The following is a 26618-nucleotide window of genomic DNA, read 5'->3' on the forward strand; positions in this document are numbered from 1 at the left end:
AGATTTTATTTATTGTCATGATTAGAAGCAAGTACTTTACAGATGTGTATTATTTACAACTTAACATATATGTATTATTGCTTTAAGCTTTTTGCAGACAACAACAATTTACACACACGTACAGTAAAATACTAAACAAAATATTGATCTCAGTGTAAACCTTGTGTTTTTTGCAGTCTAAAAGTACTTACACAATGGCACTAATATATTGACAGAGAGATAAAATATATAATTTGAACAGAATTTGTATTCCTGGAGAAATGTACTATATATTGGCTTGTTTCAACTTCACTTGTTCATATTTTGTTCAGGTATTTAGTGGTTTCCACCTGTGATTAAGAGAAAAAACTATGAGATTAATCATGTGTTAAGTGTGTGTGTGAGAGAGAGAGTGTGTGTGTGTGTGAGAGAGAGAGAGAGAGTGTGTGTGGGTGGGTGTGTGTGTGATCTTATGTGTGTGTGTGTGTGTGTGTGTCATGGCGGTGGCAGGTTCACACGCGGTTCCGCTGCACTAAAAATCTAACATCTACACCCGTCGTAGCTGCCGGCGAAAACGCAGAAAAGAGCCAGTTATGTTATTATCAGGACTACTTACAATGTGCTTGGTTTCAACCTTGAAGTTTACATACAAAGCTGCTTTAAAAAGCGGTAAAATCCAAAACATCGGATTGCGAATCCATGACCCGACAAATGTTTGTCCTGAAAGCAAACATTTGTATGCCACCTGGGCAAACTTCGAACAGTACAATCGCCCACTTTCTGACCAAGAGTGGATGTGCTTTCAGGCACAGGAGAGAGAGTTCAGGAAAACCCTGGATGTTAAACTAATTAATGACAGACAAACACTTGTACAATTCACCGGAACTAACCCACGTTACTGGACTAAACTTATAACCATCTTATGTGGAGTATACTACAGAAATGGATCTTATACAGCAACTCACAGAGATGGGAGACCATTAGGAATACCTTTGCTAAAATACACCGTAAGAATCCTTCGGAAATTCCCCCTCTATAAAGCACTCTCACCGAGGCCCGACTCAGAGACGCTCACTGAATGGATAAATCAGCAGCTGCGCTTCGTACGGGAAATCATCCAGCCGGTGCTCAACAAAGCAACAAATTCCAACAGTATGAGAGAACCCAGAGTGGTAAGCGGAAACGAACTAGCCTATCTTTGGGAACACTGTAGGAGTAAGCCAATAGATTCTAAACAAAAGCACTTACCCAGACCCCCCTCGTGCGATAAATGATATAAATAAAGTTTATGAGTATTATGCTGCGAAATGCCAACCAGCACAGTTATACCAACAGATGGGCAGTCCTCCGTGGTGCGCCGCTCTCGACCTGGAGGACCGGAAATATGCCCCCGTTACTTCGGACTTCACCGCAGAGGAGATCTCAAGCGTGCTTTGTAGTCTCCCGAACAACAAAGCATGTGGTGCAGACGGTGTGACTTATGAAGTGCTCAAGGCAACAAAAATATTTTCAACAATGACATTAACTCAGATTTTTAATGTCTGTTTAATTAACCGGAAAGTTCCCGATTCTTGGAAGGGAGCTATTATATATAGGATCCCCAAAAAGAATAACATTCCAGAAGATCCCTCCACCTGGCGAGATATATCACTGCTCCCCACTATATACAAGGTATTTATGAAGTGTGTTTTATGCCGAATTTTACCCTGGCTGCTGGAATCAGGAACATTGTCAACAAAACAAAAAGCATACATAGAGAGGCAGTTAATGAATGAGCATGTATTCTGTTTGAAGACTGCCATCGATGATTTTAAACATCAATCCTCCCGTTTCTATGCAGTACTTCTCGATTTTCGAGACGCATTTGGCTCTTTACCACATAGTGTAATGCTTCAATCCCTTGAGGAAATAAAACTGCCGGAACAGTACATACATATAGTCAAGAATGTATATGACAATTCATTTTTACAAGTGATTTGCAGACATCAACTAACGAAACCTGTTAAACTTGAAGTTGGGATTAAGACGGGATGTCCCTGGAGTGATGTGAACTTCATACTGGCCTTAAACAACTGGCTGAAATGGCTATGTCTCCTTGCCCCGCCTGGTATTACATCTCCAAACCCAGTTCAGGCTTTTACTGATGACGTCCTCATAGTATCAAGAGAGGAGAACGTCATTACCAACATGCTGTCATACACCGACCGCTTTCTGCAATGGTCTGGACTCGAGGTTAAGAATAGTAAATGTGCGGTACATGAATCATATTGTTATTTAGGACATATGTTTAATGTTGCAGGAGAATGGCACGAGCAAGTCAGTTATATCTGCAAAGAATACTCCAGCAGACTAGACTTGATAGATCAGTGTCCTCTACCAACCTGTATTAAACTCCAGGCCGTTCGAGATATAGCTCTTTCCAAGATTCATCATCTGTTTGCTAATGTCCACATTGATAAAAAATATCTTAAGGAGCTGAACAATAAGACCGTGCAGCTGGTAAGAAAGTGGTTAAGTCTTAACACACACACAACAAGAAGTATTCTCTTTATGACTAAATCTGAAGGGGGACAGGGGATCCCTAACATTGAGTGGCTTTATACAGCGACTAGAGTAAAGCATCTGCTGCATATGTTGAATAATGATGACCCTACAGTTCGTGAAGTTGCCCGGCGCTCACTGTTGCTGGATCTGAGCAAACGCAAGGTCCCCTATGCTGCAGACGGAGAACCAGGTTTCCTCGTTTTCCGGAAGAAACCTAGTGGAAAGCTGGATACCAGAGCTACTGGATTCGGAGTACGTTCGGATTGACCTGATCTGAATGATTTGTGCAGCAATAACAACATACAGCTGAACTGGGCACATACTGGCGGGGAGCAGGTGAATATCAGTCAGGGGCAGATTATGGACCCAAATGTGTATGTTGAGGCGTCTATCCATCACACTGGAACCAGTGAGAGGTTGAACAGTCGGACGTGCGGGTATGAAATCCTCCAATACTTTCAAGCACAACAGCGTGATTACTGGGTTAACCTGCGCCTTCAAGGGAAACTTGCATGCCTGCAGAGCGCGGATCATACAGTCTCACACTCTGCGTTACAAAATTCAGCCATCAATGAAAATGTCCTTAAATTTGTTATTAAAGCTCGGCTGCAAACTCTCCCGACCAAATACAACCTCTCTTTGTGGTTCCCAAAACACCACGAACCATTCTGTTTACTACACAGCGATAAGATAAAGGAATCCACAGCGCACATACTGAACGGATGCCCCGCGTTTAAAGGACTTTACATCGCGAGTCATGATCGCATCGTAAACATAACAGCTCAAGAACTGCGCAAAGTATCTGGACAAAGTGCAATATATACAAACTAGCTGGTTTTTAAACTTGAATGATAATAATATAAGCTCCCTTAGAAGTGTTCTCAGGGAAAACCCAAACACTCCAGACATTGTAGTCATCAATGAACTTTCTAAGAACATTCTGATTCTGGAAGTGGGCTGCTATTTTGATCTTTACATGGATCTGTGCTTTTCTGAGAAAATGTTAAAGTATCAGTCATTAACAAATGCTTTGGCAGTGTGTGGTTACAACATCAAACTGATTATTCTTATCTTTGGTAGCTTGGGACATGTGCACAGATTTTGTGTCAGAGGCTTGCAGATTGCTGGACTGAGTAAAAAGACCTCTAAGCAAACAGCCAGATATTGTTCTGTGTCAGCAATCATAGGCAGTCTGCATGTTTGGAGAAGACGATGTCACCTTTATCCATAGCCTACTTTTTGAATGTGGTTGCAACTTGCATTGTCTTTATTGTCAGATGAAGCATAATAGGCTCTTTGTGAATATTTGGATGCTGTTGTTTTAATCAGTATTTGTCATTCCAAATAAAATAATCAAATGTGTGTGTGCGTGTGTGTGTGTGTGTGTGTGTGTGTGTGTGTGAGAAACATCCTCTTATTTTCAACTTCAGCAAACCTGTAACATCTCACCTACTTGTGCACAGAGCTGTAGGTCACCTCGTCCTCCACAGATACTGGACTGCTCTGGATATACAAAAGATGATTATGAACAACACTGACAATTACATTACAGTACAAATGAATCAGATACAGTATGCTCTGACTTACTGCTTTAGTTTTAGTTTGAACTATCACAGAGGTGTAAGTCACATCATTCTCTGCAAGCACTGAAGATGAACCGTTTCCCTGTGAGTAAACACATCTGATGCTCTGAGTCTCTCAGTTATGAGTTTTAACTCAAATTGGTTGTTAACTCACACTTACTGTGTCACTGGCTCTAACTCTGTTCACCTCTGTGATGTATTCCTTTCTGTCTGAAAGGAAGAGAACAAATAATATCATCAGTCATTTAGTGGAACAGTTCATCAACAAAAGCTTTTAAATATACATGAGCAAAACTTGAACTGATCAAACACTGAATGATTCATGGACCTGTCATATAATAAGAAAAGATATTAATACTGACTGTGTTTCTTTCTCAGTATTACAGCTGACACGACAATCACCATCAGCAGCACAACCGCTGGAATCAACAGCTCCAGATACAAATAATGCCTGTGATAATCAAAAGCACAAAAGAATAAGAGTATAGTGAGATCATAACTGAAATGTTCTTGTTATATACAAGTTGTTCAAACACCTTTAAAGGGTACACTGACTGAACTGCTGTGAAGAGAGAACTGCAGATGAACACCGAGCCGAACCAGATAATGAACAAAACATTGACTCATTCACGAGTCAAGAACCGTTTCTATCAGACGCGTCCGATTCGAGAACCGAGGAGTTGATGATACTGTGCATGTGTGATTCAGCGTGAAGCAGACCGACACAAAGAGTGTCTGAACCGAACTGATTCTTTTGGTGATTGATTCTGAACTGATTCTGTGCTAATGTTATGAGCGCGGGTAAACCGCAGGCTTGAATGAAGGGCAATCATCGTCAATGACGCCATTACGTCGAGCACAAAAGAACCAGTGAACCGTTTTCTTCAACGGTTTATATCTTCAGTTCTCTCTTCACAGCAGTTCAGTCAGTGTACTGTTTGAGTAAATGAATTACTCCGGGATATTGGTTTGTTTGAACTCAGAGGGAGTGTCATCCACATTAAAAAAGTTAACAGCTTAAGTCATTTGTGGATTAATGCGTATTGGAAACGCGAACAGTTTAAAATGATTCAGTTTGATTTGGTGAACTGGATCAAAAAAAAAAGATCCGGTTACATCGAATGATTCGTTCACGAACCGGATATCACAAACTGCTTTGTTTTGAACTCTCTCACAACAGACAAGGAAGAGAAGACAATGATGAATAAAGTCGTAGTTTTTGCTATTTTTGGACCAAAATGTATTTTCGATGCTTCAAAATATTCTAACTGACCCTCTGATGTCACATGGACTACTTTGATGGTGATAGATAGGGAAGAGAGTTTAGGTGGACTTGTCAGGCTTTTTGAAAGAAACTTTCTCAGCATTCCCATGGAGGGGAAGGTTGAGTCCTCACAAAGATGGCAGGGTGTCGTCAGACGTGGACAGGGAAGTCCGAAATTATTTTATTATTACAGAGTTCTGTGTGTTGTGGTTGTTGTGTTCAGTCATTTGTGATTACTGTCCTCCCGAATTATGTTGATTGCCTGTGCTGGTTATTACACATAGAGCATGTGATTTAGGTTTGGAGTTTCTAATCAAGTGTGCTGTGCATGAGATTTCACCTAATTTATCATTTGCTGTGAATTTGGAATGAGAACTTGGGTTTCCTTTAATTAAATGTGTGTCACGGTTTAATGAAATAATATGACAAGTGTATGTAATCAGGATATTTAAGTGAGACAATGCCAAATGGCTGCTATTGTTAATAAAAAGTATTATTCTTTGGTAATTCTTGCTCTTGAGTGTGTTTTGAGTGCTCCTCCCGGACCAGACCTGGTTGAAATTAAAGGTGGTGGCAGAATAGGTGTTAATCCGCAATAAGTGCACCAGTGGCCCCTAGCGGTGGCAAAAATCTATTACAAGAGCAATGCTTTAAAAGTCATTACTTCTACAAATAATTGCAACAGCATTTTGAAGCCATGAATACGTTGCTGACTTTTTTTATTTCGTCTATTTTGATGTAAAAAAAAATATATATATATCCTGCCCATTACTATGTTTATCGATATGCTAACCAATGCAATTTCAAGAGAAAAAAAATAAAGTTGAATTGACTCAACTAATTTAAATGCCTCTGATTGGCATTTTTTTTTTTTTTTTTTTGGTGTTTCAATCTGTTTAAGCAAGGAACATTTTATTTCAGTACTCCTTCTGCTGCTCTTCACTGTTTGATCAGTGTTAACTGAAACTGGTGTTGTAGATGAGAGAGCAGTTGCATCTCTGCTAAGGAAAAACAGAAAAATGAACAAAATTAAATCTGACTAAAAGACCAAAAATAAGCAATAATCCCTGATACAAAAATAGACTACATATTAAGACAATAGATTAAACTATTGAAAAGATACATAAAGTCCATGAGAGAAAACATAAATCTTGATTAATATTTTAAAACACTACCAACCTGTTTCTCTTAGATCCTTCTGTGGTCACAGATTCTGTCAAAAAAAAAAAGATTAAGTCATTTCTTATGATTGTATCATAACCTCCAGTAAGGTATGTATTACCTGGTTTTGGTTCAATGAGAGTGAGAAAAGGAACCTGTGAATTTTCTAGAGACACAGGAAAATATGAAACCATGTTTTAATTTCTGATTAGTTTTTACCAGAGACATTAAGTTGAACAGGAACGTGCAGATCTCCAGCAGAACAGTAGTACCAGCCAGAATCAGTGAGTCTCAGTCCAGTCATCAGCACAGTGAAGGATCTTCTCCCATCATCACTGATCTGGACTGATGAACTCTGGGATGTGTTAGTCCTCCCCACTGTGTAACAGCTCTGATCTTTATATCTGCACCACTGTTTGACTTCATTCTGATATCCAGAACTGTAGAAACACTGAACACTGATATCACCACCTTCATGTCCATATACACTGCTGCTCACCACAGACACATCAGGAGCTGAACACACACACATATACACACACACGTCATTTAGGATTGCGATTTCTGAGAAATTTGTTACATTTTTCAACTGAATGTGAAACACATCTCATACCTGCTTGAACTGTCAGATAAAGCTGCTCACTTTCATCTATTTCTAATATTCCTCCAATCTCCACAACACACCAGTAACCTCCAGTGTCTTCATGCTGCAGGTTTCTCATAGTCACAGTAAAGAAACTCTGATCTGGATGATCAATTACTGACACTCTTGCTTTGGTTTCATTAGCATATGCCAGAATACTGCAGTAATTGTAATATGACTTGGCATGAAAGCACCAGTATTTTTTGTGATTAATGTATTTCAGGTCATAATGACATGGAATAATGAGCGTTCCTCCAGTCTGAACTGTTAACCGTCTGCTTGCTGAACCTGTTGTACATTCAGGACCTGGATAAAAAAAAAAAAAAAATTTACATTTTCTTTTAATATTTAAGTCCATTGCTTATACGATTGTTGAGAATTATGTATTTAGACTTTTTTAAATAATAATTTTAGATTAAAATTGATATGTATAAGGTAAAAGACATTATTCTATGTCCTGGGACTGGTCACTATTTCTTTCGAGTTTTTAGCCTTTTAAACACTTTTCTACCTTCACTAAGTTTATCTTGACGCTTGTGCTGAAAATCCTTTACCTAACTTGATGAAAAAAAAAACGTTAAAATGCTGCTTATAATAGATATATTATCACCAAATATTCCAGTGGCATGACAAATGTATTTCTCTATTAATACATGTAATTATAAAATAATGATAAAAACACTGTTTAAAAGTTTTAGAGTCTAGCATATCATACAGCAGAATATGTCGACTAATCGTGTGAATAAACTACAAATATAGAACACTTGCCTGTTATGAGCCAAAGGAAAAACACAATGAACTTCAAACTGTCAGTCCTTCTGTTAAAACATTGCAATGTTTCTTCTCTCTGCATCTTCATCATGTACATTTTCTTTGTGATACAGCTCAACACTCGAGGAGAAGTTCTCACGGTCTCAGTCTCACTTCCTGCTTCCGCGGTCTTCAGTTGCTTATGTCACAAAAACTTAATTTACAATAAAATGTCAATGTTTGATTGCAAATGTTGCAAAAAACACAAATTACAATTGCATCACTTAGTCAAGACATTTAAGATTATTCTGATAAAAATAATTGATTTTACTAACACTGCAGTCGATATTCAAGTGTTTTCCTCTGTGGTTTCTGGGTATCAACACTATTTTATTTTCTACTTCTCATTTTACAATTATAGAACTACTGAAGAAGGTCACTGCTGAAGTGAGTTTCTTACATTTATTTATATGCAGTACGTGACAAACACCTTCAGATTTTAATAGGACTTGAAACCAGATGTGAATGAAGAACTATTTCTGTACAGAGATTAATACTGGACAAAAGCTTTTCAACATTTATATGCTGATAAAACAGAACAAGAGATAAAATAGATGGTAAACAGTGAGATATGGGTTATCAGGGCTTCTGTATGTTTTAGTAAAGATTCACACTTCTTTCACAAACTTGCTGCACTGTTAGTTGAGAATAATTGCTTATGGTAAAAAATCTTCACACTGCTCATAAGTCTTTGCTTTCTTACAGACAGATAAACATGAAATACACAGTAACGAACTAGCTTTACTTCGTATTGCTAAGGCAATGCGTAGTCATGTTCGACGCGAATAAATCCACTCTAGCTTCTCCGAAAATCTGCCATAGGAGATTTACCGTTTGGGGGTGCAATCTCCATTCCCCTTGCTCCAGAGTCTGTCTGGATAGCAAATCCGCTCCGAAGTTCAATTGTCCGGGGATATGAACAGCCCGGACCGACAGAAACTTGTTCGGAGACCAAAGAAGAATATGTCTCGCTACACTCAAAAAAATGATTTTTGCTCTTTGTTCAATTTAATTAATTAAAATGAGCACATACAACATAACTCTTTGTAAAAATGGTGTCAACTTAATTATATTTAACAGAAACAATGTAATTTTCAAAAAATTAGGTTTACAAAAATTGTTTTAATTGAGTCAACAAGAATATTTTTTGTTCGTCTTAACCGGATGCACGTCATCAACGGAAACGAATGCAGATGGATTGCTCAGCAGCGAACATGTGAGTTGGGTAAGTGGCCTTTTTTTCTTATCTGTCACCGTCCATCTAATTTTATTTATTTAACAAACTAATTAAAATATGCTCTCTTAATATCTTGTTGCATACCAGAAAGTTATTTTTCTATAAGCACTGTATGAATATAGCTCTTAAGTGTGTCGTTTGTAGCTGATGTTAGGTTTCTGGATTCAGCACGTGGTGCAGACTTTCTTTTTTTACTAAAAGTATCAAATAACGTTAAAATGAAGAATCGCGGAACAAGAGAGAACAGAACACCCTTCAGTACCATGAATTAATGTATAAAACCAGGGCCATAAGACACGCCCGATAATTAGAAATTGCCAAATTGTCCCCAAGGATTTTAAATTCTTACTCTGCATTCAGCTGTTGTTAGGGTGACAAAGTTTCAAATGTATATTTTAGGTCTTCCTCATCTATATTTAATTTATTGCTCGTCATTGTTAAAACGATTGAGATGCCAATCAAAGCGCACAGCAGCCAATCGAAGGCTTTAGATTAGTCACGCTTGTTAAGTTCACGTGCTCGTGACTGAATTCACCGCGTTCACGAAGTCTCTTGTCTTAAACAACAAATAGTGTTTTAGCGACGTAAGTATTACATTTCGCTGCTTCAGTAATTGTAAGTGGAGTTTTTGCATTTCTTCTGCTAGCTAGATTAAGGTCATGGACCGACATTATGTCTGTGTAGTCAGCTAATAACGTTTTGTTTCTCCAAGCGCTTGTATGTGTAAGTTAATGTTATTCTGTTACTTGCGATTAATATATCAAGAGGAATAATCGAAAATGATTTCTGTCATAAATAAGTTGTCACCCTGACCGTGTACTAAATATTTTGTTTTCTTTGTAGCATTTTAACCTTTTTTGTCTTTGCTGAATTGCCCATAAACAAGACCTCTGTAACTTATGTCTTCAGATAAATGATGAATTGCATCGGATCACAACCCTTCCTTTACACTCCAAAATTAATGTCCAAACTGGATCTGTTCTCTGATGATCTGCTAAAAGTGTTTACCAAAAAGGGTGGAGTGTTTAGAAAAAAGATTCAAGATGTGATGCTGCCAATGTCTCAGGTAGTATTTTTTTTTTTTCAGTTTTTTATATATTGCTTTTTAATACAAGCTATTGATATAGTGCTCTGTAATGCATAATGCCTCAGAGATGTGTATTGGAGGGTGTCATGTATGAATATCAGAAACTTGAAAAAATGTTTTGTCTGTTTTCTTACAATGCCACCATGGAGACCAAGCAAGAGTGCATTCTCAAGGGGCTATGCATCTACCTGAATGAAGATGATGATGGAGTATTTGGTGAGTTCTTTTTCGTTACAAACAGTTATCACAAGTAATAACAAACTTGACCTTGCAAAAGACGTGACATGAACTGCGCCTAAAAATTTTTCAATTTAAAAGCAGAGACACTTTCTTCTATATATATATATATATATATACATTTGTATGTTTAAATATCAAAAGACATTCCCCATCAAAACTGCTGATGGGTAAAGAGTTAATGTACATTTTTTTAATTTTAAAATATTGAGTAAATTGTAAAGCTCAGATATGAATTAAATGACTGATGTTAACTTCTCTTTAAACCTTTGTACTCCACACAGCCACTGGTTTAGGTTTACGTGATATCATCCTGTTTGATAAGCACAGTTCTTGATAGTCAATTCGATTCACCTTTATTTATATAGCACTTTACACAATACACATTGTCAAAGCAGCATAATTAAACAGGAAAATAGTTTGTCGGTAATGCAAGAGGACAATAACAAACAGACAGTTTTTGTTTTGTTTTTTAAGAAAAAGTCAGTTCATTGATTATTCAGTGACTTCATCATCCAGTTCAACTCTCTTCCAATAGTGTCTATGCAATCAGTCAAGCATCCCCATTCGCCAAAGGTGGCAGTGGCAAGGAACCAAAACTTAAAGGGATGGTTCACTTTCAAATTAAATTTTGGTATGTTTTAGCTTACCTCAAGGACTTCCAAGATGTAGGTGTCTTTGTTTCCGCAGTATTTCCCATTTTTATATTTTTAGGTCAAACTGTTCTTGTCTGTGACCAATATAATGGAGGTCTATGGTCACCACCTCAAAGAGCATGCACAGAGGAGTCCAAATTAAACAATTCCCCACCGTAAGTACACATTGAAGACCTAAGACACGAAACGAGCGGTGTAAGAAAACAAACAGTATTTATATCGTTTTTAATTTTGTACACAACCATGTCCAACTGATGTGAGGGCGCGAGTACTTCCTGTTGTGTGACGTGTGCACGCTCTGGCTTAGTCTGCGCAAGCACGGAAAGCACACTCATTGTTTACACTTACTGTCTATGGTTTACACAGAGATTTCCTTACACTGTGAAGATTTAAACATATTTATACGTACAGGAAATTGCAATGGAAGATGATTTCAATACATCAACAGACAACGTTGAATTTGTCACAGCCATATTTGAACCAGAATACACAGATAAAGTACTCAGGACCGATCATGGAAGCATCCGCTACGGCAGCATGTCTTCAAGCCTCAGAGACTGAGATCTCTTAAAAATTGGTGGTGTTTTAGTAGCAAGTGTTGTGAGATGCAGACAGAAGTAGTCAAGGACATTGACAGTATTGCATCACACACCTGCCTGACTGATGATCCTTGGTTTTCTCCGCTGAGCCGCATCGTTTTGCACATTGTGTTTAGTATGCCACGTATAAACTGGAGGCGACGTCCAGTGCCAGAGGGACCCAATGGCACACTGTCAATAGAGTGAGTAATGTGTTGTTTATAATAATTGCAACAATTATAGGGTGCATAATAAACAAATTAATAATTACAGTTACTGCATTATATTTCAGACAATACAGATTGGTGGTGTATTGTGTGGTAAACCGTAAACAATAAGTGATGTACACGCGCGAGAGATTGCTTCCGGCGCTTTCCGCATTTGCGCAGACTAAGCCAGAGCGTGCACACGTCACGTCAGGAAGCACTCGTGCACTCAGATCAGTTGGACGTGGTTGTGTACAGGAGACAAAACCAAAATAAATAGTTCATTTTCTTACACAAACCGTTTGTTTCATGTCTTAGGTCATCAATGTGTACTTACGGTGGGGAATTGTTTAATTTGGACTTCTCTGTGCATGCTCTTTGAGGTGGTGACCATAGACATCCATTATATTAGTCACAGACAAGAACAGTTTGACCTACAAATATAAAAATGTAAACTACTATGGAAACAAAAAACACCTACATCTTGGATGCCCTTGAGGTAAGCTAAAACATACCTAAATTTAATTTGAAAGTGAACTATCCCTTTAATTAGTGACAGAAATGGAAAATAAACTTTACTTAATCTGGGTGCCAGTTCTCCTCTGGCCTGATGAAAACAGCAGTTTAATTCCAGGCTTCACGGGGAAGTCGTGGCCTAATGGTTAGAGAGTCGTACTTGCAATCTAAGCATTGTGAGTTCGAGTCTCGGGCCGGCAGGAATTGTGGGTGGGGGGAGTGCATGTACAGTTCTCTCTCCACCTTCAATAACACGACTGAGCTGCCCTTGAGCAAGGCATCGAACCCCCAACTGCTCCCCGGGCGCCGCAGCATAAATGATGAACACTGCTCCGGGTGTGTGCTCACAGTGTGTGTGTGTGTGTGTGTGTGTGTGTGTTCACTGCTGTCTGTGTGCACCTTGGATGGGTTAAAAGCAGAGCGCGAATTCTGAGTATGGGTCACCATACTTGGCCGTATGTCACGTCACACTGTATATGTATATACATATACCTTTTAATATACATTCCGTTTGTTCAGTAATTAATATATTTTACAAGGCGCTCGTTTAGGTTAATGGCATTGCATCCATGTATGTTGGTTTGAAGATAAAGTGACTAATGATTTTATAGATGAAATTAAAGTACACAAACCTATATTTTGGCAAAGATTTGCACCAATTTGGTGGTGACAAGGACTGCGCTGTTCTTAAGAAAATTGAAAAAAAAAGCTTGTACTCAGTAACTCAACCATTTTCAGAGAATGAGGGAAGGGTGTGCTGTCAGCAGTTATTTTAATTGTGCCCAGTTTTGGTTAAAGATAAGTAATATTGATTTGAAATAAGTATCGGTAGCATTTTATAATAATGGTCCATTAGTTAACTGCATTAGTTAACATGATCTAAGCAAGAACAATCATTCTACAGCATTTATGAATCTTAGTTCATGTTAATTTCAACATTTACTAATGCATTATTCAAATCAAAAGTTGTGCTTGTTAACATTAGTTAATACACTGTGAATTAGCATGAACTAACAATGAATAACTGTATTTTCATTAAGATTAACAAAGATGAATAAATACAGTAATGTATTGTTCATTGTTTGTTCATGTTACTTAATGAATTAACTAACATTAACTAATGGACATCATTCTAAAGTGTTACCGAAGTATCAATGGCTCTTGAGAATATCTGGTATTTTATAAATGTAATTTGTTAATGTCATATAAATTAATAAAAAATTTTGAACAGTCACTGAGTGATAGAGATTTTAAGGAAGCATAGTTATTCATTGTTGTGATATTGACAAAGGCACAGTCTAACAAAGGTGTTGAGTTGGGTTGTGATCTGGTGACCGAACACCATAGCATTGTTTTAAGATGGCTCGTGACTGTATGAATGTGCTGTGGAAGTAGAGTTGTTCACTAAAAATAGCTTTTTTTTTTTTCAAAGGATGATGACCCTGCAAGAACCGAAGCGGACATAAAGAAGACCTTTTAGGGATTCTGTGATGTAAAGCATGAATTTGCTGATGCCACAGAAGACCCCGAAGATATCTGCATTGTGCTGGAAGATGTGGAGGTGCTTTCTGGTTTAGGTAATGTAGCATTGGCTACAGCCATGCTACTTGGACTAATATACTCTTTAAATCTTACTCATCCACAGGAGATCCATTACACTTTTAAGGTGCTCCAAAAATGATTCTCGAGCTGAATTTGTGTAAATTGTCTGCCAAAGCACAGGCGCAGAAAACAAAACGTTTCGCTTAGGTGTGCGGTGTTTGAGGATCCCTTTGTGAATGCTGTGTTTTATTTCCTTGTATGCTCATGTGATTTTGTTGTATCTGAATTTTTGCACGATGAGCAGAGGTGATTATGTCTCTCAATCACATTTAATATCATGTTTAAGAAAACAAAATAAAATAACATTGTTATATTCTTATATGCTCATGTTTTATTTGCATTGTCATTTTTTTACTTAATGAGCATGTTTAATTGACATATTTGCAGTTTTAAGCAAGAAGACACTCAAGGTTAAATGTGCTCATGTTTTAAATACAGATTTTTACTAAATGGATTGACTTTTATCATATTGACTTTCTTCACAGTAGACTATAGGTATACAGTAAAAAGGTTTTAATGTAATAGAACACAATTATTTCACTTTCATTTGGAAGTAACTGTAGAGTCAAGTTAGATAAGTGTACTGATTTAAATTGTTTCTAGTATGCAGTACAAAATGTTTGTAGTTGACATTGCATTGTTAGATATAGTAGACATGACCAAATTGAATGTAGTTAACATGGCATTATTTTATATAGTATGCATGACAAAATTCAGAGTAGTTAACCTGACACAACTTTCTCTATTAGGCATGGCTAAACTTTATCTAGTAGAATGGACCAATTTTCTTCTTGTTGTCTTGACTAAAATAATTCAAGTTTACACAACAAGATTACAACAAATCATTTCAAACTAATTCGATATTGTTTGGAAAATGTAATTCAATTTCGTGGAAAAGTTTACTCAAATTTTTTTAAGTTCATTCAACAACTTTTTTTTTTGAGTGTAGCCTGCACAGGGGGCGAGAGCGTAAGCCTCCCTGATGATTCAGGTATGACACAACCGCTGTGTTGTCTGATCTGAGCAGTACATGACGGCCGATCAGCAGACTCGAGAAATACTGGAGAGCCAGAAAAACCAGCAGTAATTCCAATCTGTTTATGTGCCAACTAGGTTGCGCCGCTGTCCACACTCTGTGAGCTGGACGCCCTTGACAAACAGCTCCCCAATCGGACAAAGACGCATCCATCGTGACAGTCTCTTGGGAAGCACAGATCCCCAGCCGAACCCCGGCTAGGAGAAATTTGGTTGACATCCATAGTTTTAACGACATCACACACCTCCGTGTCACTAAGATCGTTCGATGCGGAAGACAACGGGGTGAAATATTTTGTCTTTTCATCCACCACTGAAAAGGGCGCATGTGAAGTAATCCCAGACGAATTACAGGAACAGTCACTGCCATTAGACCTAAAAGTCTGAGGCACAAACTCACTGTCACTGTGCGACTCGCTTTGAAGCGCCACACGCATGACGCAATCGACTGAGCACACGGGAGAGAAAGCTTTGCTGTCATCGAGCGAGAGTCCAAGTCTATTCCCAGAAAGGTTATCCATTGAGAGGGGATTAAAACCCTTTTCTGGAAATTCGTGCATAAGCCCAGGCTGTTTAAATGATTCAGCTCAAGATCCCGATGAGAGTGTGCTTGAGTCTGCGATTGCGCTAACACCAGCCAATCATCTAAGTAGTTCAAAACACGGACACCCTGAAGCCACAACGGGGCCAGAGCTGGGTCCATGCATTTTGAGAAAGTACGGGGAGCCAGAGCTAAGCCAAAGGGAAGAATGTGGTACTGATACGCTTTGCCCTCTAAAGCAAATCTGAGGAACTTCCTGTGTCTCTTGATGATCTGAATATGAAAGTATGCATCCTTCAGATCGATCGTGACAAACCAGTAATTTGGTTGAATCTGAGACAAAATAGACTTTACCGTCAACATCTTGAATTTGCTCTGCCTGAGTGCAATATTCAGATGGCGTAAATCCAGAATGGGTCGTAATCCGCCGTTTTTTTTTGGTACCACAAAATAGTGGCTGTAAAACCCTGACTCCATCTGAGAGGTACTTCTTCTATAGCCCCTTTGTTCAGCAGAGCCGACATCTCCCTTCGCAGCACCGCTATGTCCATCAGTTTCACCACCGTGGAAAGAATTCCGCGGAAAAGAGACAGGCCTCTCCGAAACTGAATGGTATATCCGAGACAAATTGTGCGTAACACCCATTGAGAAATGCCGGGCAAGCGTTCCCACACGGCCCGAAACAATATTAGCGGCCTCAAAATGTCCGTTTCCTGCAACGCTGTCACACACGTTAAAACTTCCGGGCATGAAAAGCTTGTGGCGTTCGTGCACAGGGGGAGTGTATGCATAAGAGTCATTGCATCTCGTTGTGCATAATCCTGAAACGTGTCCACAGCAGGAATTAGGCCAACAGATTGAATATCGGGCTCTGCCGCGAAAAAGCGGCGGCTGTGCGAGCCATCATAAACGGGCTGTCTGTGCAGGACCCTTGAATCGCCCCTCGAATTATGAAAGCTGGATTGTGCAGAGTGTCTGAGGGAGTGTTTGGTGTTACAGCTCGATCCAATGCTGTTCGAGGCGCTGTTTGTGGCGAGACAGTCAGAGTTTGAGCATGGGGACTGCAATGAGAGTGTTGGATGCGCGAAAGCGTTCCAACAGCGCTCCCTACGGAGGGCACAGTCCCTGGCAATCAGCGAAAAGATCAGGAGCTGCTATTTGGTGCCCGAGAACGAGAGGCATTAGCCGAGATGATTTTTAGGGCACAGAAGATTCGATTCGCTTTCCTGAAGGAATGAAATCTGAGTGAAATGGCGCGGCACCAGGTATATATGCGTACGCATGCGTGGGGGCGGTGCCAAGCGCTATTTGGCCAATAAGATTGGCAGGATGGCATAGGGCATCAGACATTCGTCACAACGAAGGTGGTCCCATACGAGGTGACGTCACCGCAGCATCGCAGTGACCTATGAAAGGGAACTGAACTTAACTTTTCAGAAACTATCAAACATATGCCATTACAAAAGAAAAAAAAAAAAACAATGAAAATGAAAAAAATTAACTCAATCGCATAAATGTAACATTCTCTTCAAATATGCTTCATTCTTTGTTAATGTTTTTTAAAGATTTTGTTTTCGCTGATCGTGGATTCTGAATGCATTGCCACAGACTTCGCTTTTGCTTCGCAGTTTTTCTTTTGGAGTTTTGACACAAACTTCTCGTGGGGGCGGGGTTAACAGTGATCTACTCTGATTGGATAGTGAGCTTTTGATGGACAGGTGCTCTGCTCTCTGACCGGGACGTCACAATGGCGCGTGTCGCGCATATTGAAAGCTCTCGTGGTGATTCAATCTGGTCTCTACCGCAAAAATTATTTTTTACAGACAAAGTGAAAGAAATTTATTTTAAGCTCATATACAGGTTCTACCCTGTAAAGAAGTTTATACAAAGATTTAAATCTGACATTGATCTTACACGCTCTTTTTGTTCCAGTTCTGAAGAGACTGTACACTTTTTTGGTCATGTCACTACACTCAGAATTTTTGGGATGACATTGGTGTGTTCAAGTGTAGGACTTTGCCAGACTTCTCAGTACATATGAAAAACATTATATTTGGGTATTATGACCCCACAAATGAAAATATCAGTTTTGTTATTAATTTAAATTTTTCCTAAACAAATTTCACATTCACAAATGCAAATTCTCCAACTGTAAACCTGTCTTCTCTATTTTTCTAAAAGAAATGGAAAACTATTTGAATGTAATCTCAGTATCTCAGTAGCCTAATCTCATTAGAAAGGACTGTTAGAATTTGCTCGGCCTTTGATCATGTGTGATTTTGTTTTCGATTTTGGCCCTCTTTTCTTTAGTTCTATTCTATCCTTTATTGTATTTTTTTTGTTTGTTTTTTTTTTTTTTTTGTGGTTAATATTATGTGATGTATGTTTATACTTTTGTATGTTTTTGTAAAAAAGAAAAAAAGTTCTCGCGGTGATTTGTATGCAATAGGTCGTGCCTTGTATTACTAAATATGTAAATAGTATTTGACCTTCGATCATCTCAGTCTGTAAAGATGACCTCTCAGGAGACACGGAGCGGCATCATCTTCCTCCTCTGCTTGTCCTTCAAGGCAGCTTTAAGTAAGCTTGTGTTACTGAAGTAACCAATAACATCAATACAAGTTTTTCATGTTACCTTGTGCAACAGTTGTTGCGGGTAATTATTGACGGAGAGCACCTGTCATTATCTGGCTCGGCTCAGTGTTCATCTTCAGTTCTCTCTTCACAGCAGTTCAGTCAGTGTACTGTTTGAGTACATGAATTACTCCGGGATATTGGTTTGTTTGAACTCAGAGGGAGTGTCAGCCACATTAAAAAAGTTAACAGCTTAAGTCATTTGTGGATTAATGCGTATTGGAGATGCGAACCGTTTAAAACGATTCAGTTCGATTTGGTGATCTGGTTCAAAAAGATCCGGTTACATCGAATGATTTGTTCGCGAACCGGATATCACAAACTGCTTTGTTTTGAACAACAGAAACGGAAGAGAAGACAATGCTGAATAAAGTCGTAGTTTTTGCTATTTTTGGACCAAAATGTATTTTCAATGCTTCGAAAAATTCTAACTGACCCTCTGATGTCACATGGACTACTTTGATGATGTTTTTCTTACCTTTCTGCACATGGACAGTATACCGTACACACAGCTTCAATGGAGGGACTTAGAGCGACTAAAGACTAAAGACTAAATCTAAAAAATCTTAAACTGTGTTCCAAAAATAAACAAAGGTCTTATGGGTTTGGAACAACATGAGGGTAAGTTATTAATGACATAACTTTGCAAATTGGGCAAACTAACCCTTTAAGTGCAACGCAAGAAGATATTGCTGCAGTGACGACAGATAGCCACAAGGCGGCAACGTTGCAAAGTTTTGGACAATTTGGTTGGCAATAAGAGTTGCTACCTTGGATTCACAGGTCAGACTGTATATTTTCACCTTGAAATATAATTTTTTGGTTGATGATTGCTTTAACATTTATGCTAGTTAGAATTGTATTCAAATGGTTTAAACAAATATTTGCATTTGATAATTTGCTGAGTTGGTAAAATTGTGTAACTTGTTTTATAATTGCAATTTCCAGTGTTTTATTACAGCTTGCTATCAGTGTTTAAAGCTGAAAAATAGTGTAGTTTAAAGTAAGTTACCAACATGGATCAAAATAGATCAGACCAAGTGTTTTAGACCAAGTGATTCAAGCTCTTGAAGATGAAAAGGCACAATTAGAGGGGAAACTAGAAACTGAAATTGATGTCTCAGACAGACAAAGTTATGAGAAACGCTTAGCTGAAATTAATGCAGACCTGGAAGTTAATAAAGCAAGATTCCAGGAATCATCCGTACAGGTTGAGCAAGAAGCTAGGCGATTAGATTGAGAAAGTCGCCCAACAGAAAAAATGCTTGAGTTGAGACATGACGAGTTAGCAAAAAGAGAACAGAAGTTTGTGTTCACATACTTAAACTTTAAAGCTGAAGCTCAGTTTATCAGATCTAAACTGAAAGAAGAGTGCTCTAAAACTGAGATAGATGATATGATGGTGACTGCATGAAAATGTGTATCAGAGCTAAAACAAATATATGAGAGTATTCGTGCATTGAACATCCGATCTCAAGATACAAGAAGGAGAATGGATAGCTGCACTTCAGTTACTAAACGTGCTGAACTGAAATGGAAGCTGAATACATTTTGTATGCAGAAGAGGAATGAAGATTGAATGCTGAAATAGGAGATACTAAAGAAAGAATCATTCTGCCTCCATGTCAGCATCCTCTTCAACACAATAACCCTTCGGGCAACAAGGTTTTTCAAGAAACTTTGGCTCAGACATGCTCTGAAAATGAGCTAGAGAAGAAAGTAGATGAAGTCCTATTAGTGAAAGCACCGAAAAGAATCCCTGACAATGACCAAACTTCCAGCTCCAGAGCCATTTTATGTTGGGGACCCACTCCAGTTCACTGAATGGTGCACTTGCTTTAAAGCTTTGATTGAAATAAACTGTACAACTCAAGATCATTGACTGTTCTATCTGAAACGGTACATAAGTGGAGATGCGCTTAGTTTACAAGAGGGAACATTTTATAGGAGTGATGAGGATGCATACACGCAAGCTTGGTATACCCTGAATAAGCGCTATGGACACCCCTTTGTAGTTCAAAGAGCATTTAGGGCAAAGCTGAGTAACTGGCCAAAAATCGGACCTAAAGAATCACTGAAATTAAGGGAGTTTAGTGATTTCCTAGTCTCCTGCACAAATGCAATGCCTCATGTACATGGTTAGGGTGGTTTGGACGATTGTGAAGAAAATCAGAAATTGCTGCAGAAACTTCCTGACTGGGTAACAACTCGCTGGAATAGGTATGTCACTAAAGCACTAGATGAAGAGAAGTCATACCCCAGTTTCACTGAGTGTTCAGACTTTGTGGCAGAGGAGGCACGTATTGCATGTAATCCTGTTTCTTCTCTACATGCTTTAAAACATGCAGATGAAAAGCCAGGGAAGGAGCAGAAATGTTTCAAAGCCAGCGCTCTGGTGCAAAATGTCAAACCCTTTGCAAAGAGCTTGAGCACACTCGAAAGAGGGGAAGGCTCAAAACCCAGCCTTTCTGCTTCTCAGGATAAGAAACAAATAGAATGTGTCTGTTGTCAGCAAAATCACTTTATATTCAAATGTGAAAGGTTTGCGGCAATGCCTCTTGAAGAGAAGAAAAGGTTTGTCATCAACAACAAGATGTGCTTTGGTTGTCTCAGAGTAGGTCATATCTCCAAAAATTGTAGATAGCGAGCTACTTGCAACATCTGCAGGCAGTCACCCCTCTCTACTTCATGAAGAACATTTTCAAGGCGGAAAGCTAGAAGCTTCACCTGATGTAAGGGCTTCCACTAGTTTATGCAGTGTGGGAATGGACAACTGTGATCGTACTGCAATGATTGTTGACGTGAATACACGTGAATACAAGCTGTGTAGATCAGTTAAAGAACAACGTATGGCTGACCTTCCAGCTGACAGAGTGGAATCCTCACCCCCATTCTTGTATTCTGGTATTGACTGTTTCGACCCCTTCTACACAAAACAAGGTCGGAAGGAATTCAAAAGGTATGGTCTGTGTTTACCTGCTTGAGCTCCAGAGCTATTTAGAAATGTTAGAGGATCTCACAAGCGATGCATTTCTGAATGCTTTAAGATGTTTCATAGCAATCAGAGGAGCCGCGCGACAGATCAGATGAGACCAGGGCACAAATTTTGTGGGGGCAAAAACATAAGCTGGAGAAAGGTTTTAAGGATTTAGACCAAGAACAGCATTTATTCAAAATATAAATGTTTTCTATATTTCCATTTGATTAATGCTACAAAATTGCAAAATGCATTCAGAAACAGACAAATTTTATTTATTGTCACAATGAGAAGCAAGTACATTACAGCTTAACTAAACTTAACTTAACAAATATGTATTATTGCTTTAAGCTTTTTGCAGACAACAACAATTTACACACACGTACAGTAAAATGCTAAACACAATATTGATCTCAGTGTAAACCTTGTGTTTTTTGCAGTCTAAAAGTACTTACACAATGCCACTAATATATTGACAGATAGATAAAATATATAATTTTAACAGAATTAGTATTCCTGGAAAAATTTACTATTGGCTTGTTTCAACTTCACTTGTTCATATTTTGTTCAGGTATTTAGTGGTTTCCACCTGTGATTAAGAGAAAAAACTATGAGATTAATCATGTGTTAAGTGTGTGTGTGTGTGTGTGTGTGTGTGCGCGTGCATGTGTGTGCGTGTGTGTGAGAGAGAGAGTGTGTGTGTGTGTGAGAGAGAGAGAGAGAGAGAGTGTGTGTGTGTGTGTGTGTGTGTGTGTGTGTGCGTGTGTAACATCCTCTTATTATCAACTTCAGCAAACCTGTAACATCTCACCTACTTGTGCACAGAGCTGTAGGTCACCTCGTCCTCCACAGATACTGGACTGCTCTGGATATACAAAAGATGATTATGAACAACACTGACCATTACATTACAGTACAAATGAATCAGATACAGTATGCTCTGACTTACTGCTTTAGTTTTAGTTTGAACTATCACAGAGGTGTAAGTCACATCATTCTCTGCAAGCACTGAAGAAGAACCGTTTCCCTGGGAATAAACACATCTGAGTCTCTCAGTTATGAGTTTTAACTCAAATTGGTTGTTAACTCACACTTACTGTGTCACTGGCTCTAACTCTGTTCACCTCTGTGATGTATTCATTTCTGTCTGAAAGGAAGAGAACAAATAATATCATCAGTCATTTAGTGGAACAGTTCATCAACAAAAGCTTTTAAATATACGAGCAAAACTTCTGAGTGCATGAACTGATCAAACACTGAATGATTCATGGACCTGTCATATAATAAGAAAAGACATTAATACTGACTGTGTTTCTTTCTCAGTTTTACAGCTGACACGAAAATCACAATCACCATCAGCAGCACAACCGCTGGAATCCACAGCTCCAGATACAAATAATTCCTGTGATAATCAACAGCACAAAATAATTAGAGTATAGCCTGATCATAACAGAAATGTTCTTGTTATATATGAGTTGTTCAAACACCTTTAAAGTGGTGTTTTACTTTTAAACCATTTCACACCCACCACAGAAAGACATTGCATTTCCGCAAAAACTACATACATGCAAAAGAAGAAGTTGAGCTCACGGATATAACCTTTTAAAATGCTAGGCAATGGCATCACAAACTTTCAAGGTTACAGAGACTAACTAAAACAAGTATAGCAATGCACAGTGAAACATTTACAAGATTAAAAAGTCATTACTTTTACAAATAATTGCAACAGCATTTTGAAGCCATGAATATGTTGCTGACTTTTTTTATTTAGTCTATTTTCTATTTTGACATAATTTTTTTGTCCTGCCCATTACTATGTTTATCGATATGCTAACCAATGCAATTCCGAGACAAAAAAAAACTATTGTTCTTCCACCGTTGCTTTAGAATTTGGATATACCTCAATATTGAAGTCTGCATAATTGATACATGAAACTGCTTTGAAACATTCTCTGTTTAAAGTGCTATTTAAATGCCTCTTATTGGCTACATTGCTCAATGCTGCAAAACCTTGTGGTAAAAATTATTTTTGGTGTTTCAATCTGTTTAAGCAAGGAACATTTTATTTCAGTACTCATTCTGCTGCTCTTCACTGCTCACTGTTTGATCAGTGTTAACTGAAACTGGTGTTGTAGATGAGAGAGCAGTTGCATCTCTGCTTAGAAACAACAAGAGAAAAATGAACAAAAATAAATCTGACTAAAAGACCAAAAATAAGCAATAACACCAGATACAAAAATAGATTACATATTAATCTATTGAACATATACATCAAGTCCATGATAGAAAACATTAATCTTGATTAATATTTTAATACACTACCAACCCGTTTCTCTCAGATACTTCTGTGGTCACAGATTCTGTCAAAAAAAAAAAAAACGATTAAGGGATTTCTTTTTTAATAATTGTGTCATAACCTCCAGTAAGATCTATATTACCTGATTTTGGTTCATTGACCGTGAGAAAAGGAACCTGTGAATTTTCTAGAGACACAGGAAAAGATGAAACAATATTTTAATTTGTTTTGAGACAGCAAGCAGTTTCAGCCCAGAACCGGCCCACATCTGGCCCACGTAAAATCCATGCGGGCCAAATGTGACCCAGATCTGGGCCGAAAATGCTTGCTGTCTGGGATTTTTCTTTATATCAAGAAATGCTGTGTGGATCTGATTAGTTTTTACCAGAGACATTAAGTTGAACAGGAGCCTGCAGATCTCCAGCAGAACAGTAGTACCAGTCAGAATCAGTGAGTCTCAGTCCAGTCATCAGCACAGTGAAGGATCCTCTCCCATCATCACTGATCTGGACTGATGAATTCTGGGATGTGTTAGTCCTCCCCACTGTGTAACAGCTCTGATCTTTATATCTGCACCACTGTTTGAGTTTATTCTTATATCCAGAACTGTAGAAACACTGAACACTGATATCACCACCTTCTTGTCCAGATACACTGCTGTTCACCACAGACACATCAGGAGCTGAACACACACACACACACACATTTAGGATTGTGATTTCTGAGGAATTAGTCAAATTTTTCAACTGAATGTGAAACACGTCTCATACCTGATTGAACTGTCAGATAGAGCTGCTCACTCTCATCTCGTTCAAATATTCCTTCAATCTCCACAACACACCAATAAGCTCCAGTGTCTTCATTCTGCAGGTTTCTCATAGTCACAGTAAAGAAACTCTGATCTGGATGATCAATTACTGACACTCTTCCTTTGGTTTCATTAGCATATGCCAGAATACTGCAGTAATTGTAAGCTGACTTGGCATGAAAGCACCAGTATTTTTTGTGATCGGTGTATTTTCTGTCATAATGACATGGAATAATGAGCGATCCTCCAGTCTGAACTGTTAACCGTCTGCTTACTGAACCTGCTCTGCCTTCAGGAGCTGGATAAATAATCATTAAAATAATAAATAATAATAAATTTTCTTTTAATATTTAAGTCCATAACTTATACGATTGTTGCAAATCATGTATTTGGACTTTTTAAAAATAAAGATTTTAGATTAAAATTTATATGAATGTGTAAGGTCAAATATATAATTAATGTCATGTGACTGGTCACTATTTCTTTCAAGTTTTTAGACTTTTAAAAACTTTTCTACCTTGACTAGGTTTATCTTAACCCTTGTGTGCTTGTGCTAAAAAACCTTTACCTAACTTGATGAAAAAAAAAACTTTAAAATACTACGTATATATAGCTATATTATCACCAAATATTCCAGTGACATGACAAATGTATTTCTCTATTAATACATGTAATTATAAAATAATGATAAAAACACTGTTTAAAAGTTTTAGAGTCTAGCATATCATACATCAGAACATGTCGACTAATCGTGTGAATAAACTACAAATATAGAACACTTGCCTGTTATGAGCCAAAGGAAAAACACAATGAACTTCAAACTGTCAGTCCTTCTGTTAAAACATTGCAATGTTTCTTCTCCCTGCATCTTCATCATGTACATGATGCTAAAGAAACAGCTACTCATTCGAGGAGAAGTAAATGACCTTAAGTTCTCATGATCTCAGTCTCACTTCCTGCTTCCGCGGTCTTCATTTGCATATGTCACAAAAACTTAATTTACAATAAAATGTCATAATGTTTGATTGCAAATGTTGCAAAAAACACAAATTACAATTGCATCACTTGGTCAAGAAATGTAAGATTATTCTGATAAAAATTGTTTATTTTAGCTCTGCAGTCGATATTCAAGTGTTTTCCTCTGTGGTTTTTGGGTATTAACACTATTTAATTCTCTAGTTCCCATTTTACAATTATAGAACTACTGAAGTAGGTCACTGCTGAAGTGAGTTTCTTACATTTATTTATATGCAGTACGTGATAAATACCTTCAGATTTTAATAGGACTTGAAACCGGATGTGAATGAAGCACTATTTCTGTACAGAGATTAATACTGGACAAAAGCTTTTCAACATTTATATGCTGATAAAACAGAACAAGAGATAAAATAGATGGGAAACAGTGAGATATGGGTTATCAGGGCTTCTGTATGTTTTAGTAAAGATTCACACTTCTTTCACAAACTTGCTGCACTGTTAGTTGAGAATAATTGCTGATGGTAAAAAATCTTCACACTGCACAAGTCACTCATAAGGATTTGCTTTCTTACAGACAGATAAACGTGTTAGTAATGAACTAGCTTTACTTCGTTACTGTACTTGAGCACAATTTTTCGAGTAGTGTAGGTCTACTTTACTGGAGTCATTTTATTTTGAGTAATTTTTACTTTTAACTTCACTAAATTGCAAAGTATAAGATCGTAGTTTTTAATTTACTACATTTCATAAATCATATCATAACATCGTCCACTACATTTCATAAATATATCGCTACATCGTCCATATAATATATCACATGCTCCGACACGCAGAAGTGGTCTCTGATTCATGAATGAACCGAGTCTTTTTAATTGGATCGCAAATCACACCAAACGATTCGTTTATGAATTAGAATGATCCGATTTCAGCTTTCTTTTACTATCTTATGCCCCTTTCACACTGCACGTCGGACCCGTCATATTGCCGGAACATTGACGGGTCGCCTTCTGTGTGAAAGCAACCACGTCCCGGGATTGATTCCCACATTGAACTTAGTAAAGCCCCTTTCACACTGCCATTCCGGCAAATACATGGGTAAAGTGTTCCTGCAATTGTTCCCGGGTCGCTAGATTTTGCACTTTCACACTGCCAGTGATTACCCAGGATATGTGCGTGCTTTCACACACAACCCGTAAAGATCCCGTAACGACACGTGACATCAGCGAGTGACTTGTATTGTACGAGT

General features: G+C 38.1%; 2 protein-coding genes and 1 long non-coding RNA gene across 52 annotated transcripts in view; 1 reads left to right on the forward strand and 2 right to left on the reverse strand.

The window, feature by feature from the left end:
• Positions 1-8683, reverse strand: part of LOC127936618 (CMRF35-like molecule 1) — a 127798-nt gene extending 119115 nt beyond the window's left edge. Inside the window, exon 1 of the mRNA XM_052534210.1 lies at positions 7943-8683. Coding sequence (XP_052390170.1) covers positions 7943-8042 — 100 coding nt within the window. The 5' untranslated portion in view covers positions 8043-8683. The remainder of the gene's footprint in view (positions 1-7942) is intronic.
• Positions 1-26618, reverse strand: part of LOC127936634 (CMRF35-like molecule 1) — a 35113-nt gene extending 8495 nt beyond the window's left edge. For 3 of the 50 annotated variants that reach the window (XM_052534216.1, XM_052534242.1, XM_052534241.1), the window contains exons 1-9: positions 25178-26616; positions 24357-24692; positions 23972-24268; positions 23729-23773; positions 23617-23650; positions 23365-23448; positions 22598-22692; positions 22382-22437; positions 4111-4188 (exon numbers count right to left, since the gene is read on the reverse strand). In XM_052534216.1, coding sequence (XP_052390176.1) covers positions 4111-4188; positions 22382-22437; positions 22598-22692; positions 23365-23448; positions 23617-23650; positions 23729-23773; positions 23972-24268; positions 24357-24692; positions 25178-25301 — 1149 coding nt within the window. In that variant the 5' untranslated portion in view covers positions 25302-26616. Of the gene's footprint in view, positions 1-21; positions 330-3958; positions 4027-4110; positions 4189-4260; positions 4317-4468; positions 4558-6549; positions 6584-6750; positions 7048-7144; positions 7481-21543; positions 21880-22087; positions 22156-22239; positions 22318-22381; positions 22438-22597; positions 22693-23364; positions 23449-23616; positions 23651-23728; positions 23774-23971; positions 24269-24356; positions 24693-25177 lie in introns of those variants that run through there. The other 47 variants (XM_052534221.1, XM_052534245.1, XM_052534212.1 and 44 more) reach the window with 43 other exon arrangements.
• LOC127937288 (uncharacterized) lies at positions 8976-10525 on the forward strand. Its single transcript, XR_008148369.1, has 3 exons — positions 8976-9209; positions 10131-10287; positions 10458-10525. It is a non-coding gene; the product is annotated as an uncharacterized LOC127937288 (long non-coding RNA).

The sequence above is a fragment of the Carassius gibelio genome, chromosome A2 (genome assembly GCF_023724105.1).
Source record: "Carassius gibelio isolate Cgi1373 ecotype wild population from Czech Republic chromosome A2, carGib1.2-hapl.c, whole genome shotgun sequence".
Taxonomy (NCBI): domain Eukaryota; kingdom Metazoa; phylum Chordata; class Actinopteri; order Cypriniformes; family Cyprinidae; genus Carassius; species Carassius gibelio.